This window comes from Trematomus bernacchii, unplaced genomic scaffold, assembly GCF_902827165.1.
Source record: "Trematomus bernacchii unplaced genomic scaffold, fTreBer1.1, whole genome shotgun sequence".
NCBI classification, from domain to species: domain Eukaryota; kingdom Metazoa; phylum Chordata; class Actinopteri; order Perciformes; family Nototheniidae; genus Trematomus; species Trematomus bernacchii.
This window is the reverse complement of record NW_022987698.1, coordinates 7,719,339-7,739,204: the sequence shown is the minus strand read 5'-3', so window position 1 is coordinate 7,739,204 and position 19,866 is coordinate 7,719,339. Positions and strand designations below refer to the sequence as shown.

The 19,866-nt window shown below is 40.8% G+C and overlaps 1 protein-coding gene across 2 annotated transcripts in view; it reads right to left on the bottom strand.

The window, feature by feature from the left end:
- LOC117489738 (neurexophilin-2) overlaps positions 1-5,014 on the bottom strand; it is a 39,312-nt gene extending 34,298 nt beyond the window's left edge. For both annotated transcript variants that reach the window (XM_034139262.1, XM_034139263.1), the window contains exon 1: positions 4,570-5,014. In XM_034139262.1, the coding sequence (XP_033995153.1) occupies positions 4,570-4,623 (54 nt within the window). In that variant the 5' untranslated portion in view covers positions 4,624-5,014. The remainder of the gene's footprint in view (positions 1-4,569) is intronic.
- Between the last annotated feature and the right edge of the window lie 14,852 nt (positions 5,015-19,866).

Genomic DNA, 19,866 nt, shown 5'->3' with positions numbered 1-19,866 from the left:
AGAACCTTAAGTATAGACTTCTGCTCAATGATCTGCAGATTCAGAGTGGACATCACAACTAATATTGCTCACTAACTAACATGTCACCTCAACATTTACTGTTTTTATATTAATCATGTGAGTGGGGCCGCATGGTCAGGAGCCTCTTTGTTTTCGTCTACAGATCAATGCCAGTCTTTTGCTATGAAATTGTTATACAGTCATATTGCCCCGTGGGTGAATCATCATGACTTTGGAAATCATGTGAAGCAGTAAAAATTAATTATTTCCTAATGTCTTTTCATAGCCACCTTTACTTGACTTCAATGGAAAAATGTCATTAAGTTGAGGAAAGATGTGAAAGAGAACAGGACTTTCATGATGCTAAGAGACTTGGACTGCATTTACTCAATGACCATACTCAATGCTTTACAAAACAGAATCCCACCTTTAAAACCTTCAATTTATCCTTCAACAAGATACAATTCAACTGCGACGGCGGACAGAATTGGCAAACGAATGTGTTGCTTTAAATGTTGCTGCTTTAAATTGTGGGAGGGTCATTTCTTCTTTTCTTTTTAGTTGATCTTGTAATGAGCATTGCTGTATTTACTTTTGAGTAAAAGTTGAAATGTGTGGGATTCATTGGTTGAGGTTTGTAAACACAACATTCAGAGTTGTCCCCTCCTCCCTACCTAAAAAAAAAGGTGACTGTGCTTGCCAGCTGGTAAAACCCAACTCAAGATTCAATCTTGTTTTGGAAAAATATTTTCTTTTCAGTTGGGTTTTTTTTTCCTCTGTGGTTTTTGCAACATTTTTTGAGTTTCCTCTTGGATGCACACTTACAATCTTGCACCTACAGTAATTGCTCTGTTTTCAAAGAGGTTGACGCCCAGGAACATCAGAACAGCAAAATGAAAAGAAAGAGAAAATACAGGCATAGGACAGGGCCTCTGCAAACACACACACCGCCACACACTTCTAGTGGGTCATAATCGATTATTGAAAGGGGGTTCCTTTGTGTACGGGTATACAATGTTGTTTAATAAATAATCTAAATACATTCACCGGTCTGAAATCACCTCTGAGATTAATTAAAAAATAGTGATGAAAGGCATTTACTATGCATGATAAGCAGCTGATCCTCTGACACAGCAACACCTTTAACACCGCATATCAAACAGGAACAGGTGGCTCCAACAGGAAGAGAATCAAACACAGACAACAGTCCTGCTCAGCAGCAGCCGCTGAAAAATGTTTTGGCTTTCTCTTCCTTTGTGCATTAAAAATAATACCATCTCCTTATCAATCATTTTAAAAATAATGCTTCCTTTCTTAGAACCTCTCAGGTCTAGTCGAGCTGTCAGTCAAACAGAGGATGCACATGTTTGTAATGAATTTTGGCAACACATTCTTGTGCAAGATGTTTGCCTCCATTATTAAGAGCGGATCATGTAGAATGGCAAAATAGTAGTCATATTTATGATGGAGTTATAATACATGCTAAACTTCGTCTTAAAATGTTATAAGAACATTTTAATTAAATCAGCAGAAGTGCGATTATGTTAAGTTTGACAGTCCTACGTAAGCTACACAAACTGAAAATGTATAACAGATGCTGGTATAAAGCAGAATCTCCATGTCCGTAACAATGTTTTATTTTACATTTGTCATAAATTGACGACATCTTCGCACATTTAAATTAAATCCCCCTCTCCTTAAGGCTAATACAAAGCCTGAGGTGAAACTGTTCACTGCACCAAGCCAGTGATAACTCATTTTTTAAAGTAATGGGTTGTCAAAAATGGGGCACAGGGCTGTTGAAAGGGGAGAAAACAAATTAAATAAAAATGGATCGTTGCTTAACCTTAAGCAAACCATGTTAGAATCCATTAAAGCACTGGATGAATCTGTGCCATTGTTTTTTAGGTTAAAGGATGCTTTGATCTCAGGGAACAATTTCATAGGCAATAGCAGTAATGTGATTGCTTCTGTCATCATGTTTTTAACAGATTACATATCTAATCGGTTCGTGAATAGAGAATATAATTTACACAGATTACAAGCCAGGGGTTGACAGTTTAGATGATCCACAGACGGACAGATGGACAAAACGTCAGCGAGTGGGAGTTAAACCAACATCCACCTGGTTTAATCCGTGGTAGAAGAACATCTGATTCTTCTTTTCCAATGGCTCAAATTGTTTCCACTTCCACAATGGCGTGAATGTTAGTGCATAACATGTGGGCACAAACATGATGAATGGCAATACAATTGTATGTGTCATACACATATCACTGGTGCAGGGACTGAAATGCAAAGCTATGCAGAATATCTGAGAACGATTGCAAAGGAAGTAGGATATACAGTATAATGAAATTAAAGTGACTCAGTAGCTGTAATATCCCTGGGGTATATAGCTAGTTGTTTTATGGGGGGAGATAAGAGGATTTTGTCAGGTTGAGATGCCGGCTAATGCTATTGTTTCTACTGGGAGCATAAAACAGCAAAGCAGCTTTTCACACATCTTTTCTTCTTTTGTAGTGCTGTTACTGTAGATATCGCTTCAAAGCACGAGGTGGAAACAATTTGAATATTGCAGCATTGGACATCTTATGCAGTGTCTTTTGTAGTTTTTTTAATGCAATTGTAAGAACCCAAACCTATCCCTGTACGGTAAAACAAATTCATTTTTTAAAACATACTTTTGAAAATAATACAAAAATAATAATATTTGAATTTTTAATGCAGCATTGTTAATGCATTTTTTATTCAAATATAAATGACAGAGTTTGGAGGTTTCATGAAAGGATTCTGCATTTATCACTTTGCCTCCCTGCAATCTCCTCTTCTCTTTCAAATGCTCACTTATGCACTCACACATGCACTTAAACAGGCCTCTAAGTTACTGTAAATGGCCATTGAGGGTGGGTTTTGTTCAAAGAGACCATTCAATTAAGTTAGGAGGATGGTTAGTGTTACCTTTTCTTCCTTCTCCTTCTTCTGATTTCTGTTTTTCTAATTCCACAATTTCCTTCTCTCTGTTAACAAAATGTTTCACCTTCCTTCACTTGTCTTCAGTGCCTCCTTTAGCTCTTCACTTATTAATCCTTCAAGCTAATAGCGCTCCCAAGGATGTAACTTGTCATGATATGTCAGCTAAATCACGGTGTTATCTACACCTCATACAAAACAAACAAAACTCTTACAGCCCTCCCACTCATCAAAAAAAAAGAAAGAAAAACGATCCAATTTGATTTCAAATGGCACATTACTGAAAAGCATGGCTAATATAATCTGATACCAAGTCGATGCTAATACTTGAACCAGTGTTGCACTCCCATGCGTAAGAGGCACAGCAGTTCCACTTTGTAGCAGGAATCATTTGCATTCAATCTCAAAAGAAGCGTAGGTGTTATTATTACCTGTCACAATACAACCAAGCCCCAATCTGCCAGCAGCCAACAGGGTGTGTTTAAATAAAATATATCTGTGTTTGGAGAGAACGCCGGCCACCATGGGCCACTAAGAAAATCTGTTAGCAGTGAAGGTTCCCCATCCACCGCCCCCTCAGACATGTTCCTCTGCTAATAACTCTGGTTGTACCCTTTCAGAGCTGCTTTTTAGGCCTTGTAAGAAATAAAAATACAAGTTTGAAAGTGTAGAAATACACATTACAATATTTGTACAACTGTGTTTGAAGATACACCAAGTGTATTTTAAATTAAAATTGTTTGGGGGAGATGATCCATAATGGACGAAGAAGAGCAAGGAGAAGAAAGGAACAGGGAGGAAGAAAATCAAGGAGTCAGAGGTGAGGAAGAGGATCATGGTGAAAGGTCGTGTTTTTATTCTCTTTCATTTCTTGCTGATCGACTGGGACAGACAGACGATATCATATTGTGTAATGAGGGGATTTTCAAACATGTATTAATGCCAGTGTATAGCAATCGGGAAAACATTCTGTTACAATACGCAAACAGCCAATATGATTGTGCGCGCACGCACGCATTTAACCCATAATCAGCAGCTGCAGCAAACAGGCGTTCAAACTCTGCCATAGCGATGCCGAGATAATAACACAAGCCACGGGCGTGTTTAACTTCTGAAGAAAACATTTGAGGAAGTTGCTCGGAGCGCCAATAGATAAATAGATAAGAGGGGCTGCTTAAGTGGGAGTAAAGGGGAAACGCTCAGCCAGCGGAAATCTGCGCGTCTGGGGATCAGGCAAAAGTCGCACACCCTTTTATTCAAACTAACGAAACACAATTACGCAGATGAAATAGCGGCTTGTTTCTAATCTCAAGAGCTCCCGTGAAGAAATAACAACTTTAAATCAAGTTCAAGGGGGGAACAAATCTATGAGGATCCAGAAATGTACGGCACCTTCAACACAAACTGAACACTAGTGTGCGTCTGATTCAGAAACAAATCTGTATGTGAGCGGATAAATAACGTTATTGCAACTATCATTTTAATACTTGCATTGAACTAATCATCCAACACGAGAAGGCAGGTGTGTATCGCCAAACAGACCCCAATGTGGTTTGATTTAGAGTATGTTTTGTCTCAAGAGGATAATTAACTCACCTTCCGTAGGATCCACTGGCACAGGAAAACTATGGTCCAACCGAGAACCTGCATGTCAGCTTCCTTTGAGCGGACCACCCCGAAAAACTACACGTCTCCCCGGCTGAACATATATAAGAGACAGCGCGGAATCCAAGCAATCCCAAAAGGCAGGCGCAAGTAAAAAGTATCAGGAAAGCAGAAAAACTGGTTAAGTAAAGTTGAGTGTCTGTTCAGTCAGTGTCACAGTGGTCTCTGTGGAACACAACTTTGAGCGGGGGCTTCAGTTCGTCTGGTCCTCCTCATGTGGCACATCCATGGTGTGGGTCTCCGCTCATGCTGGATGTTTGCTGGAAGTTTGCGCGGAGACGAGGTCAGTTCGGAGGGTGTAGGCGAGGAGGGGATTTCATTGATGATCGCCAGCGCTACTTGTGTTTTTAGAATACTGACTGGTTGATTTAGAGGAAAGAAGTCTCCCTCTCTCCCCCTCTCTTTCTCTTCCCTTCTCTCTTTCTCTCTTTTCTCTCTCCACGCGCGCGTCACGGCGCACAGCAGCACTCGTTAATTCTAAACCACACTGACCACAACTGCATGTAAACATGTTTTCCTGTCAATGTTTGGATAGTGACTATAGTCGAAGTAATTAAACTGAGCGAGGATGGCATGGATTATGTCATAGAGTCATTAAAGTGTGTGAGTAATCAAAGAAAGAAGTTTAAATGTGACTAAGGTGCTACAATTATTTCATCCATTATTTCAGAGCTAAACTGCTTGGTCAATAACACTATTAATCTGTCAATGATGACAGTTATCATTTAAAAGTACTTTTTCAGAATGACAAATGTGGGGAATCTCTTAATCTCTTTTAAAATATGACAGTACATTTTATATATTTGGGTTTGTACTGATGGCTGGACATACAAGCTAAGATGTCCACATAAATATCTAGGACATCTTCATAATAAAAAAATGTATATGCTATCAATACAAATAAAACAAAGATTTATCAAAACAAGTTTCTAGTTTTGCTAGCCCTTTATATAAACCACCTCGAACATAAAATATCACTAAGAATATTGTTTCAGTGTCTTTTTTACATTATCTTAGCTTTATATAATAAATGCAATTATTAATGGGATTGAAATCAAGGTAAACAGGTCTGTGTCTTTATTACCATCTGCATTCATACACAAGGAAAACTAACAAAATAGTGTGCAGATAGATTAAATAGGTAGATAGATAGATAGATGGATAGATAGATATGTAGACAGATCGATGACCTAACTATACAAGCTTTTTGAAATGATCAAACTATCATGAACTACCTCTCAAACTTAACTTAAGTCGCACCAGATAAGATTCAACCTGTAGTCTTACACGGACAACAGCATTATGTGACTTTCTTCAAGGTAAACCACAAATGGAGAACAATCATTATCATACACAAAGACATGAACCTTGCCTCATTTGCGTGTCTGTGTGTGATGGAGGCCAACATCACAAGCTAGCCAGACTATAAATTCCCAGCAAAACAATTTTGAAATATTAATGTTGCATGGATATATTGGGGCAGCGTGGCCCCACATCTCTCCCTGATGGCCAGTCCCAGCTGCTGCCTGCCTGATTGTGGACCTTTAAAATGAACTGATCTGGGATGCACAGTGAGTGTTGGTGCGCCCGTCTCAGTTTGTCCGTGTGGAGATAAGCATATCTGTCTGCAGGATTGTTAGTATGTCTGTCTGTGTAGCGTTATATAACGCTGTCAATCAGTCAAACGTATCTGACTGAGTGACTGGCGGCCGTCTCCTCTGTATAAGCATAATGTGTGTCTCGACTTTCCGTCTGTATGATGCAGTGTGTCCCTCCAGGATAACAGTCTGACTGAATGACTGACTGACCAGCTACCTGTCTACTTGTTTTTCCCAATACACCTTTATCTACACGTGTCTCAATGTTTTTCATCCGTTTCTATGTCTGTGTTTTCCAAATATTTACAGCATGTTTAGTACATCAAATTACCTTGTTTTTTTATAAATGCTCTACTACTTTTCACGGTCTGTCCTTCAAGACAACGACACTATGAACAGAAGGAGGGTCAGGCACAGACGTTGCAGCACTTCCCTCTTCAGATATCAGAGTGTAGCTCATCTGTGGCACGTCCTTGCACTTCTAGTCTCACTCTGACGAGGCCCGTTTCTGGGACTGCTGGCCAAAGTGCACATCATGTTGATGGGCCTGTTCTGTGAGACCCTGTCACAGATGGAGAGGAGTGTCAGTGTAAAATGAGCTGCTTTGTGGTTATGTGTGCCTCTATATATTGTATATTAGCAATCTGTTATCAGTCCTTGAAACAGGCTCTTTGCAGTCCGTCTGTGGCTCTCATCAGTGTGGGAACGACACAACACTGCCTCCCTGCGAGGCAAAGAGTCATTGCATGCAGAGGCAAACTTCAGAGCTTAGAAAGACTTGAACACTTGGCACTGTGTTTTCACAAGGGAGGGAATTAATAGGTTAAAAATAGTTCAGGAATGAATTTCGTTAATTACTGTTAAGTGCCTTCGACAGGATTATCAAAATGCTGAAGTAAAAAGTAGAGGTAATAACAATTTAGCAGATAGCAAAATAAGTTTGCAACAATCTTGCTGAAAATGTTGTTTGGTAAATGCAATCAATTACACCAACTGGTCATTAAAGGTGGGGTAGGTAAGTTTGAGAAACCGGCTCGAGATCGCTAGAATTTGAAAATACACAACCGGAGAAAATCTGCCACTTCCTTACAGAGCCCCTCCTCCAACACACACGAATGCGCACATGACCAATGAGGGCACGAGATAAGTTTGTGCACAGATGGAAGGCTGACATGCAGGTAGGCCATCCAGTTATTTTAGCTGGGCTGGCTAAAATGATTGGTCGTACTTTTTACAGTACTACGGCTTCCACAGATGAAATTTTTTTATGGATTTTTTGTCAAAGCACTTAAGATATTCATTGCTATCGGGATGTTAAGAGCATTCCATGGAATATAACAAAAAGTGTATCTCGAGCCGGTTTCTCAAACTTACCTACCCCACCTTTAATAAGGAAAGTCTGAACTACTAAGATCACCTTGTGTAAAAAAAACTACACTGTAAGTGACAAGTTTTGCATTTCAATATCACATTTATATTCTAAAGGTAAGACAGTTCAGAATATACCAGATAATTATTCCAAAAAGAAACAACAGTTATGATGTATTTCCAAATGTGTTTTGAGCAGACATACAGTACTGTAAGGACAGCCCATATTATTTGACGTTATTAAATAACATTTTCATTGAACATAAGTAGGGAAAAGGTAATGAAAAGCATCTGCAAGCATTCATTACATTACATGTTAGACGCTTTTATCTAAAGCGACTTACATACTCAATACTGTGGACAATCCCCACAGGAGCAATTTGGGGTGAAGTGTCTTGCCCAGGGACACAACGACATGCTGACTGCAGTGAGGTTTGAACCTGTGCTCCCCTGATCCGAACACCAACGCACTATTCCACTGCGCCACACGCCTCCATATTTCGCATTCAATGGCGAAATATTTCATTTTCAATCAATCAATCAATGTTTATTTATATAACCCAATATCACAAATGTTACATTTGTCTCAGTGGACTTCAGAGTTTGCACAGAATATCAGTATGACAATACGACACCCTCTGTCCTTAGACCCTCACATCGTACAAGGAAAAACTTCCAAAGAAACCCCACAGTTTAAAGGGGAACATGGGAGAAACCTCAGGGAGAGCAACAGAGGAGGGATCCCTCTCCCAGGACGGACAGACGTGCAATAGATGCCGTGTGTAAATTGAAAACATAATACATTTACAACATAGGTAGTCCAAATGTTTGGAAATGCATGTGTCTATAATAAGAAGATGAATCCACGAGGATGTCAACAATACTGTGGGAGCCATCAGGGAAGTAGTATGATGAGAGTCAGGCAGGACCACAGAGACCGGTTCAGCCACGACTTGAAATCCAGGATGCAGGACTCAGGATCCAGTACCACAGCAACAGGCACAGCCACGACTCAGGATCCAGGGCTCAGGATGCAGGATGCAGGATCCAGGACTCAGGATGCAGGATCCATTTTACCTACAATGTCCGCTTGATAGCCAACCAGTGCTAGTGGCCGTTACCGGTGTTTCACTGTGTTTATGTATACACCCTTATAGTTGCCAACGGGACAACATTTATGTTCCTCTGCCTCATTGCCTATACCTCACCTAAAATGTTTACACAAACATATTTCAGTTTATTCAGTCAAATGAAAACGTCTTTGAGCTAGCCATCATGGTGACACTGTGAAATGTTTCTGAGAATATTTAAGGTTAGAAAAGTCAATACAGCCACAAATATCTTGATTATTTTTTAACAGCACTGAAAAGCTGGACAGATTAATCTGAGTTCACGAGCAGCAATAGACACTAGAGACTCCTCTGCCCTGATTAGTTGTTTTCTTTCATGCGTGGTGATATTTTGCAAATGCCATACGGAGCACTGCTGGGAGGCCAAGGAACATGATTACCAGGTCGTGAAAATATGAAGAAAAGTTATTTTTTAATAAAGTTACTAACCGAAATTGAACAAAATGTTTTTAAATCTTAAAACACAATTATTTTAAACTCCACACAGGATACAAACTCCAGATCTGGTGTCGAAGTCCTTCGCTTTTATGTGCGACTTCCTCATTGATCACCTCGATACAACTTGGATATGGTACAGAACTCTCCTTGACTTTCAGGTAGATATGACATTTCCTTTAAAATATAAAGCAATTAAATATATAGACACAATTTGACAGAGTTGTGATGAACGTATTGAGACATACTTTCTTTCAGATGGAAAAACTTATCAGACTTAGTTTCTCCTTAGTTACTTCACAGGGGCGGTCAAAGTCCTTCAGAGTAAGTTTCTCTTTTGGTTGCTACCACTCTTGCAGCTGCTGTAAATCAGCGTGTTACACCCGTTGCTTCATCTTCAGTCGACCATGAAAACTTGTCTATCAAACACAGCAGGTCCCAAAGAATGTGACCATTTCCCATTTCCATCACTGCCCGCCATTCAATCTACGGTCTCTGATTTGTATCGCCACAGCACACTCTGTCCTCCCATTTCCCCTAAAAAATGTTCCACCACTGTCGGAGAGGGGTAGCTGGTGTGAATGCAATTTCTGATACACATTGGAAGTGGCAGGTGAATTTCGCCCAGCTGCTCCCCTTCTCTGTTCCACTTAGCAGCAATGCTCCTGTTCAAGTCACTCTGTCGCCGCATGGTTATAGTAAATGAATGAACATGCTCTGAGCGAGAGCCGAGTGCATCTACTTTCACAGATATCATCCTCACATCATTATTCCTCTTCCTCCTCCCCAACTGTCAGGCAAAAAAGTTTTTATCATTTTCAAAACTGCACACTTAAAGGCTGCTTCTGTTTATCATCTTCATGTAAAATGAAAAGCAGTATGTATCATTCAAGGAAATAAATAACCGTCAAGTCTAAGTGCATCTAGAAGTCTACACATATTTAAGCATTAGGCAGCATCAAAGCACTTGACTATTAATGGTCTTTTGGATTAAGAGAAAAGCAGATGTAGGCAGAGGTGGAGGTGGTAAAGAAGGATAAATGAGGAGGACAACAATGCGAGTATGGAGGAGGATGCAGCAGCAAGAGGAAACAGGAGAATCAGCAGATGAGGAATAATAGGAAGGGGTTGGGGAGGAAGAATGGGAGAGATGGTGGTAGAGTTGGAAAACAAGGAGGAGGAGCAGAAAGAGGGACAACAACTATTTAAAAAAAGGAAAAGGGTTCTGGGGATTCAAAGCACTGTCGATAAAATACAGCCTAGGTTGAATTATAACTCAGCGTCATACTTTGCTAACCATCACTGCAACACAAGGCACAGGTGTATTACATGATCAGGCATTATAATATTACAATCATATTGTATTTTATTATATATATATATATATATTATCGTATTTAGAGACGCCTTTCAGGACACCCAAGGTCCCCTCTCAATGCATAAAATAAATACTCAAACTGATAAAAACAGCAAAACATGATAAATCACAAGCAGGGCAAACATTAAAGACACATTTTAAAAGCAGACACGTAGAAGGGAGACAAAGACAGTAGCATTTAGATGATGCAGACAGGAAGGTTAACACTATAGTCAATGGGCTCGTCTTAACACATAAAATCAAGATGTTTGTATAAAAGAAGCCTGACTATCAAGGGTAGGACCTACTGTACTCCAGTGCCGACAGTGGTAGCATGGCACTTGACCCTGTTAGGGACCAAAAACACCAGAAGAAGAGTTATCTATGCTCTTAGTAAAGCTAGCTTGTTTAATATCTATTCTTTAACCAAGACATGTGAATGGTGCCCATTTATGGACTATGATATGAAGCTGTCACTCACACTGCCATTTATATGTAAGGTCCTGTGTGATTTGACATGAGATAAACACACTGGGTGTTTCTCAATCGCGAGTAAAGCTGCTGCAGAGCCACTATTTCAAGCATACTACGTCATCGAGTGCCGCCGAAGTACTGTTCCAATTTCCAGCATACTTGGAAATCTACCGAGCCCGGCGTACTCCGTTTGGAGAAATATCGAGGCTGCACATGAGTAGACTCCGCGGTCTTAAAATTCCCACAATGCTTTGCGCACGGACCAATTTCCCCAAATCTGTGGCGGAAGATGTAAGGCGGGGTCTCTCATATGACTCACACCTGCACACTTGCTAGCCTGTTCCACTATTTGTTTTCCGAATGGCAGGAAGTATTCTTGCCTCGCTCCTGAAGCAAGATGCTCGGCAGACATGTGCTACCAAGCAAGCGTACTCGCGATTGAGAAACACCCACCGGCTTATGGATGAGCGTATGTGTTGAAATCACTGAAACCTCCTTTTTCTGTTGCTGTAATGAGATGGGAAGAACAATGGCTAATATCAGTGTCTAATATGAGCGCCTTTTCAGTTGCCTTTATTACAGGTGACAGACCCTCTAGAGGTTATTTCCAGAGGGCGTACAAATTTAGTTGTATTTGAGAGTAGTAAAGATTTCTTAAAGAGAAAGACACATTTTCATCTTTTAATCATCTGGCCAGAATGCATCTCAAAACAGATCTCATGTGATTTGGACAATTGGTCCATTTGTTTCTGTCTTTAATGATTTTTGATTGCATTCAAGTTTTTTTTTATATATATCTAAAAGCGATCCAATTTAACCACGAGCATAAAAGTGAAAGGTTTTTTTTTTTTATTCCACCAAACAAGCATTTTGTCTGTGGTAGAATGCATAACATACACAACAGTAAGACAGTCCATACACTCCAATCATAAGGCAGCATGAGACAGAATTGCAGAGCTGGAAAACACTCAAATTGCCACCCTAAATATATAGAGTATAGTCTTTATCATGAAATATTTGGATAAATATAAGTAATTGCAAGCAGGCCATGATGGAAAAAAAGGAAAAATATAATTAGCCATGCCTTTGGCATTTAAAAAAAACTGGAATTTAATGCTAAAAATAGAAGGCTGTGCAGTCATCGCAAATACGACAACACAAATAGTGAGGAAAAAAGAGTCGGTATGAATGACAGATTCCTTGGTATTGCAAGGGGGCTCTGGCACACAGAAGGAGAGAGAGAGAGAGAGAGAAGTGTGTGCTAACACATACACTGAAGCGGCGATCCTGGGGTGTCTAACTCGGGGGTTAAGGAACACAATGACAAGGGGTCACCTGGCAGTAATGGAGCCTTTTGTGTGTGGAAATAGTCATTTCCCTGTGTAGTCTCAGGGTATCACAGCAGTGATATGAAAACCTGTCATTTTGTTTTCCTTTCTATCGATTTCAGAAAGAGAATGTGTGGAAAGGAGAGAGGGCGAGAGAGGCACAGGAGAAGAGCGTGCCTGTTGCGGGTGTTAGGACTATGCCATTGTCATTCAAATGTTTTGTTGCAGGAAGGGAATTTGAGAGGAGAATGGGAGATGAGCACTAATAGGGAGCAAAGGGAGAAGTGGTATAATTGGATTTGATTACGTCTGTCTGTCAGAACAGGACAGGACATAATATGCGTCTGGAATTATTTTGACATTGTCACCATGTGGAAGGCTCTTTGTGAAGTTGGTCCGATGCAAAGAATGAGAATTGTCTCGAGTGAGATTTGTAGCCATCCTATCATCGTAGCTCAAGACAAATCCTGGCAATGTCTGTCTGTTGGTTAGAAAATCAGATGAATCAAATGAATCTAAATAAAGATGCAATTTTAGGTTTTGGATCATAAATTATCAGAAACATGCTAGGCATACATTAGCTTTTAGCTTGTAGCTGCTCCAGCCAGCTTCCACTAGGGAAACACTGATTCTCAAGAACTGCATTACTGAGAGTTTTAACAAGCTCAGCTTACTTTATTCTCTGAAGCAGGACTTTACAACTCTCAATTCATCTTGTGTTAAGCCTACTGAAGTATAACAATTGTAACACAGCTTTCTAGCAAAGTAATGCCAGGTAAAGTTGTGTTAAGTCACAGTCCAGTTTTTTGCCAAGAAAGGATGCGTTTCTTTGCTGTGCTCCCTTACATTGGCAGCCCTGACACATCACAGGACTGGTTAAGTGAAATGAAAGAGAAGGCTGCACTTTAAAGGCCCTGACACACTAAGCAGTCACCAGAGAACTTGCCGACTGTTGCGTCGCCGTGTTCTCCTGCGTCTTGGCCATGTCTCGCACTGGAACACACCGCAAAGACTTCAGCCGAGCACGTACGAACTGCGCATGCGTGAGTGGCAATAACTCTCCTTACCAGCAGGCGGCGGTAGTGTGTATTCGTCATTCAAAAGAGGCAACAACCGGAAGACAGAGAAGAAGAACAGACTGCATGATCTAAACAAACAACAAATAGCGTGTGCGTTCCATTTTCACTCTCGTCCATCGAAAATATTTCGTGCGGTACTGGAGCTATCAGCCATTGGAGTGTTGCTTGTGGAAGACATTCTCAAGCAACCGTTTCGCTTCTCATGCACTGATTCGCGAGCTGAACAGCCCCCCAGAAATTACAAATAATGCTTCTAAAATAAATTGGCTACCCTAGTTTTTAAATATGCCTAAGTGAGAGATATCCATGCAGTACATTTATCTGTGACTACAACTTTTGAAAATCTTATCATCTTATGTAAAAATGTTATGCCGCTCTGATGTAATAAAAAACCTTTCTGACATGAAGATACAAAGGTTAGCAGCAGAATTTTTTTTTTAATCTCCCTTATTTTCCCCCAGATTATTGACCTACTGTACTCACTGAAACCATCCTGGGTTATATAAAATACCTCAGGAAGGCCATGAAAGATGAAGACTGATGCAAGGCTTACAGATAAGTCTCTGATAGAAGCTGGTAACTGATCGATTCTGGCCTGGAGGCATGGCTGAGTGTGTTTAATGCTGAAAGACCCTAAGCACTGTGTGACCTCAGGTTACATCGCTGATGTGTCCAAAATGCATCAGATGATGTACAACATCAAACTCATCTGACAACATGCACATCATCCATCAAGTCACATTGAGGCTGTAGACAAAACATCATAAATAGATACATCTAAAAGCCACTTTGATCAAACATAATCTCATTCCCCTGTCTGACTCGGCCATCCACTCCCTTTTCTCCAGATCCTGTATTTGATTTGTACAGTTTCAGGTGAATGTTGTGTTTTGGCCAAATATAAAACTTTCACTCAGTGACACAGTGATCTGAGTGTCTGTTGCCACAGATTTACTTTTATTCCTGCATAATAAGTAGAAACTGAAATACATTTCTGATCAAAATAATGCCTTTAATGACGCTGCCATCTTTTGTGTTCTGCACCATACTCAGTTGCACTTTCCAAATTTGAGGGACAGCATTTTGGGGATCAAAACTACTTAATAACAGCATAAGGCCAATGCAGGGCCAATGCAGGGGGGGCATTATATGTTTAATATAGTATATTTTAATATTGGTTAATATTGTCTGCTTATCTGTATTATTGTGTTGCATTGTTGGAGAAGCCTGTGACCTAAGATTTTCAACGACATAATTACTCTGTAGCTGTTAGTTTGACAATAAAGAAGCTTGAACTTTGTTCAGGAACTAGTTGATGCACGTAGAACAGCTGCTTGCTGTGCCTTTTCTTTCTTGCTACAACAGGAGGGGAATGGTATTACAGCTAAAATGTCTATTTACTGCAACATAAAGCAAGCAGGATTTTCAACAAACCAAGTGTTTTGTTGTCTATAGAGGGTTTCCTCTGTACCGTTTCACTGCTACAGAAAGCGCTGCAACTAAACAAGCCCCCCAGCAAACAGCATCAATCAAAGACAAAAAAAAAAACGACAGGCAGTATTCGACCAATCACTTGAACTATGTGAATTCCTCAACAGTGATATCCCTATTAAATATCTAAGTATCTAAATTCTAATCTGAGTTTTTTAAGCCAATATCAAAAATAAAGTAGTTATTATCAGGCAGAGCTTTGAAGTCGCCAGATCACATCATATGACAAACATCACAATTCATTGAGAGACATGTCTGACAAAGAATCAACCATTACAATTTGAAAAACCGCACTCAACATGAATTGACGTAGCTTGTAGCAAAAGCAGTTGAAGAATGAGCGAGTGACACTGACCATTCATGTACAATAAGCAACAGTGATCACAAACCAAGCCATTTTTCATAAATTCAGGCGGTTCTGTTATTTGGCCATTACATTCTAGGTTCACAAACAGAATAGTACATCTGCTTGTCTGTTTATCTGCACACCTTCTCAGAAAGACAAATATCTATGAGTGAGAGCACCTCTACCCTCAGTGCTGTACCACATACAAATACACAGCCCCACACCAATGCACAAAACTGAGAAAGCATAGAAACACAAATAACCGGAGACGCAGTCTTTACTGGAGCCAGTTGCATGGCTTGCTGGAGTGTTGTTATACTGTAGCAGTAACCGCTGAAGATAAAAGCCCCTTTAAGCAACAATGGTTATAAATTACCAAAAATAATCTGGCACCCAGAAAGCATAGAGGGCCTGTCAGCACTCTGCAACTCCCCATCTGTCACACACACATACACACACGCACACAAACACACACATTGTCAGACACATGCACACACTTAAACACACACACAAACTGTAACAGCAGCAGCATGCATCTGCTCCCAGCTCCTCTAGCCCCCCCCCCCTCCTCATCCCCACCTTATTAAGATTCATATCCCCGAAAGGTGACTTCTAAGTCGGGCACAGTGACAACCCCCCACCCCCCACCACCACAAGCTGCCTGCAGGTATAGGCACAGTGACAGGTAGCTCTTCACTCCCCTGGGCAGGGGTGCAGAGGTGGCGGGGTGTGTGTGTGTGTGTGTGTGTGTGTGTGTGTGTGTGTGTGTGTGTGTGTGTGGGGGGGGGGGGGGGGAGATCAGGGTGGTAAAAGTGACGAGGAGCAGGATTATCAAGTCAAAGATGCCCCCTGTAGATAAGAAGTCTCTGGGGAAGAGTGCCTGTCTGCGATCGCCGGGAACTGAAGCCTCTCCTCCCCTCTCTCTCGTCCTCTCTCTCGTCCTCTCTCTCGTCCTCTCTCTCGTCCTCTCGCTACCCGTGTTGCTCCTGCTCTCTTTCTGTCCGTCTGTCTCTTTTCTCTCCGGGCTTATCTACCTCTCACCTCCTACGGCTTGCCTTTCTCTTTATCCTTAAACACTGATTCCCCCTCCTCCTCTCTCTGTGGCACTCCTCACTCCCACTGCACTCCAACAAATGAATCCAGCCACTTGACTCCTGATCCGCCGTGCTGTTAAAGCAAATACTCAGATACCCACAGCAGCCACGAGGGGTGGGCTGGGGGGCAACGATTGCACTTGTTCCTGTTCCTCTTAGATCGTACCATTTTACAAGAGGTGGAAAGTTCCCTCTTTCTTTGCCTTGTACAGGAGCATGTTTGCCATTGTGCTGGCTCTATTCTAAAAGAACGAAAAATGAACATCATCATCCCTCTTCTGCCATGTTTACAGGTTCTGCACGGAGGAATACTCTGTGCTCCTATTGGTCAACGCCAGGAAACATGTGTTATATGTCATTCTGTAATAAGGAGAAAAGATTGCTAGCCTTTTTCTGTATAATGTTCACAGATGACACCCTACGTCTGACAAGTCTGCCTATTCTCAGGCTGATGTCACCTAGTCTGAACATGCCATTAGACATTTGGATTTAAACTAGGCGGCATTTAAATGTATGCATATATTGCTTGATAAATACATAAACAGGCCTCCTAAAACAAAAGACAATAGAGTGGCGAAGTCCCTCCCCTTCCGGTGGACCTCCATGGGACCTTATTTCGGAAAAATTATGTATTAAAGTCAATGGAGAGAGAAAGATTATCTTTCGATCCCGTTTGAATTGTGCCACGAATTACACATATGATGTTTGTCAATTTAAAATATAATTTTGCAAGTCAAACAAAATAAAATGTGTCGTAAAACTGTAAAGTAACACATTTGTTTGTGTGAAACGCTCAATGAACTACAGTACATCTCTGGTCAACAACACACGTCACCAAGATGGCCGTCACTACTGTCTTGTCAACAAAACGATTGACTACCCTCACTATCACCACAATGAAACACGTCCTGAAGAATGTCATGCAAAGCTGCCTGCCTGCCTTACTTTGATTCTCTCTGAACTGCCTGGTCTTTTTAATTTCAACCATTTGTGCAGATAGCATGAAGTAGAAAAGATCGCCGATCGCCGATGCTAGCGTTAGCGTTAGCATTTCTCCCCCGGGCTTAAATTGTGTATTATAGAATGATCACACCGGTGACGGTACTCTTCAAAGGGTTCACGAAATATGACTACTACTCTTACTGTTTAACATTTTGGGTTACTTAATGTTACTTCATGTTAAGGCTAATAAAAATGACAAGGCTGTAATGCTAACTAACGTGCTAGCTACTAGCTAGGTAGCTAACTTGATCAAGCCACTCCTGGTCCTTTCATCAGACGGGAAGCAAAAGAACGAGCAAGACCCATTGCTGGTATGATAACAACCTGGTACTAAGCACACAGGCATCTTGTTAAAGTTATCTTATCTTAGCCAGCGCCATATAGATAGATTCTATCTATATGGCGCTGATCTTAGCTATCTCTTAGTGGAGGAAAACAATTGTGACATCACTTACGCGACTCTGGGATTTGTAGTCTTTCTAGTTGCGTATTTTTCATAGTCTTATATTTCAACAGTTTTACGACAAACTGTGACTTTTTTGACATGGAAATTATTTTTTAAGATTGACAAACATCATATGTGTAATTCATGGCACAATTCAAACGGGATCGAAAGATATGTTTTCTCTCTCCATTGACTTCAATACATTATTTTTCCGAAATAAGGTCCCATGGACCGGAAGTAGATGGGCGTGACTTCGCCACTCTATAGTGCAGAACTTGACTTCTGTATGCACAAGGACACTTTGCACAAGGACACAATGTATCTGTACATTCTAGGCACCAATTTATTGGGACTCGAGAGTTGTGAATAATGCCCAGGGAGCCGATAACATCATGGAAATCCTAAAGGAGAGGGTCAGGTTCAGGGACTTCAGGTAAAGTTCTGGTTGGTGAGGTGTTTAATGAGGCGGTCCAAGAAGACAGGCAAGGCTAATACCTTCACACCGGGTGTGATTAGTGTGAACCTCCTCTAGGTTGCCACCTAGAAGCAGGTCTAGGTGCCAACCTGGTGCTCATTATTACTCCGAGGAAGAGGAAAGAGACTGGATTACTTTTTTCCCACAATCTCAATCTACTACTTATACACTGCAGAGGTTAGGGCATTTCAGTTCACTTTAGTGGGGTTAAACTGATGCCACATTTTTCACAGATTTACATTCATACACATACACACTGTACTATACTGTATAACCTTAAAATATAGAGATGATTTAACATTATATGTACCAAGTTGTTGTCCTTTTAAATGCACAGTGCTCAAAACCAACATGATTACATCTCCAGATTGATGAACATCATTATTGTGTTGTAAAATTGTTTGTTTAAAGCCTTTTCTAAAAAAAAAAGTGCTGTTTGTTTATATGCTGGTTTAGCTTCCAGGGAATTTCTGTGAAAAGAGAGAAATATTTTCTTTACTAAGCCAAACACCTGGCTGGAGCTTTATGTAAGAATGAAAGCACGATTTTCTGGTACAATAAAATCCCCTCCAAATGATGGCTAATTCTCTAGTTTTTTTTATTACAACAGCAACCAACATTTTTTATTATAACCCACATTTATATGGATTATTGACCACCCACCACCAATAATAATAATACGAAGGAAAGTGAGTTCATGACGCAATAGTTAATACATTTCTTCTGGTAGAACTAATCAACAGCTTCAAATAGCAGCTGTGACCTCTGAATGACAGAGTGCTGGTTGAAAGGTCCATGATAACAACTTCTGTACAAAAGGGCCCTTAGCTGCCTGTTGCATTGTTGGAAAAAATACACCCACTGCACATTTGTGACTGAAAATGCATCTAACGATGTTCCAGTGCGTTTCTCTTTGCTATTTATATCAAAGGCTTTGAACCCTTTATATCATACGGCACAAGCAATTAAATGTGTTTGTAGGCCAAGAGTGGTTCTGTGACTGGAGAAGACATATTTTAAACCATGAACTGTACAACATACAGAAAGACTAATGACAGAAAAAAGGAAATCTGCAGCTACAGTATGAATTAAACACATTTTCTTTTTTAAAGCCGATAGCTACAGTCCACCTGAAACAGTGTCCATAGTTTCTAGTTGGCTCAATACCATGAATTTATCATGATGGACCTGAGATGGAAGCTCACTCACAATGCTAATGCGTTTGGCGCTCACAACAAACAGCATGGCTTTGCTACACAGTAAGCAATTACACACAGAGACACCACCAACCTACCAACAACCCAAACACTTCCCTGCTGCATACACATGGTTCATTAGCATGCATGCTATAAGTGGGATGCCATGATCAGGTCCTATGCTTGTGTGTGAGATGTGGATAGAGCAGGTGAGGGCCGGAGACGGCAGGTTAGCAGGGCTGTGGCTCCTAATGAGCTCCTTGGTGCCTTCCCATCAGTTCCCCTTTACTTGGCACCCTGGGAGCTTGTTAAGAGGCATTCCCTTTAAAACAATCATCTGCCAGCAATCATATTTCCAAAGTTGTGGTATGTCACGGTGTTCTCTCACCCGCCCTCACTTGAGCCGCTCT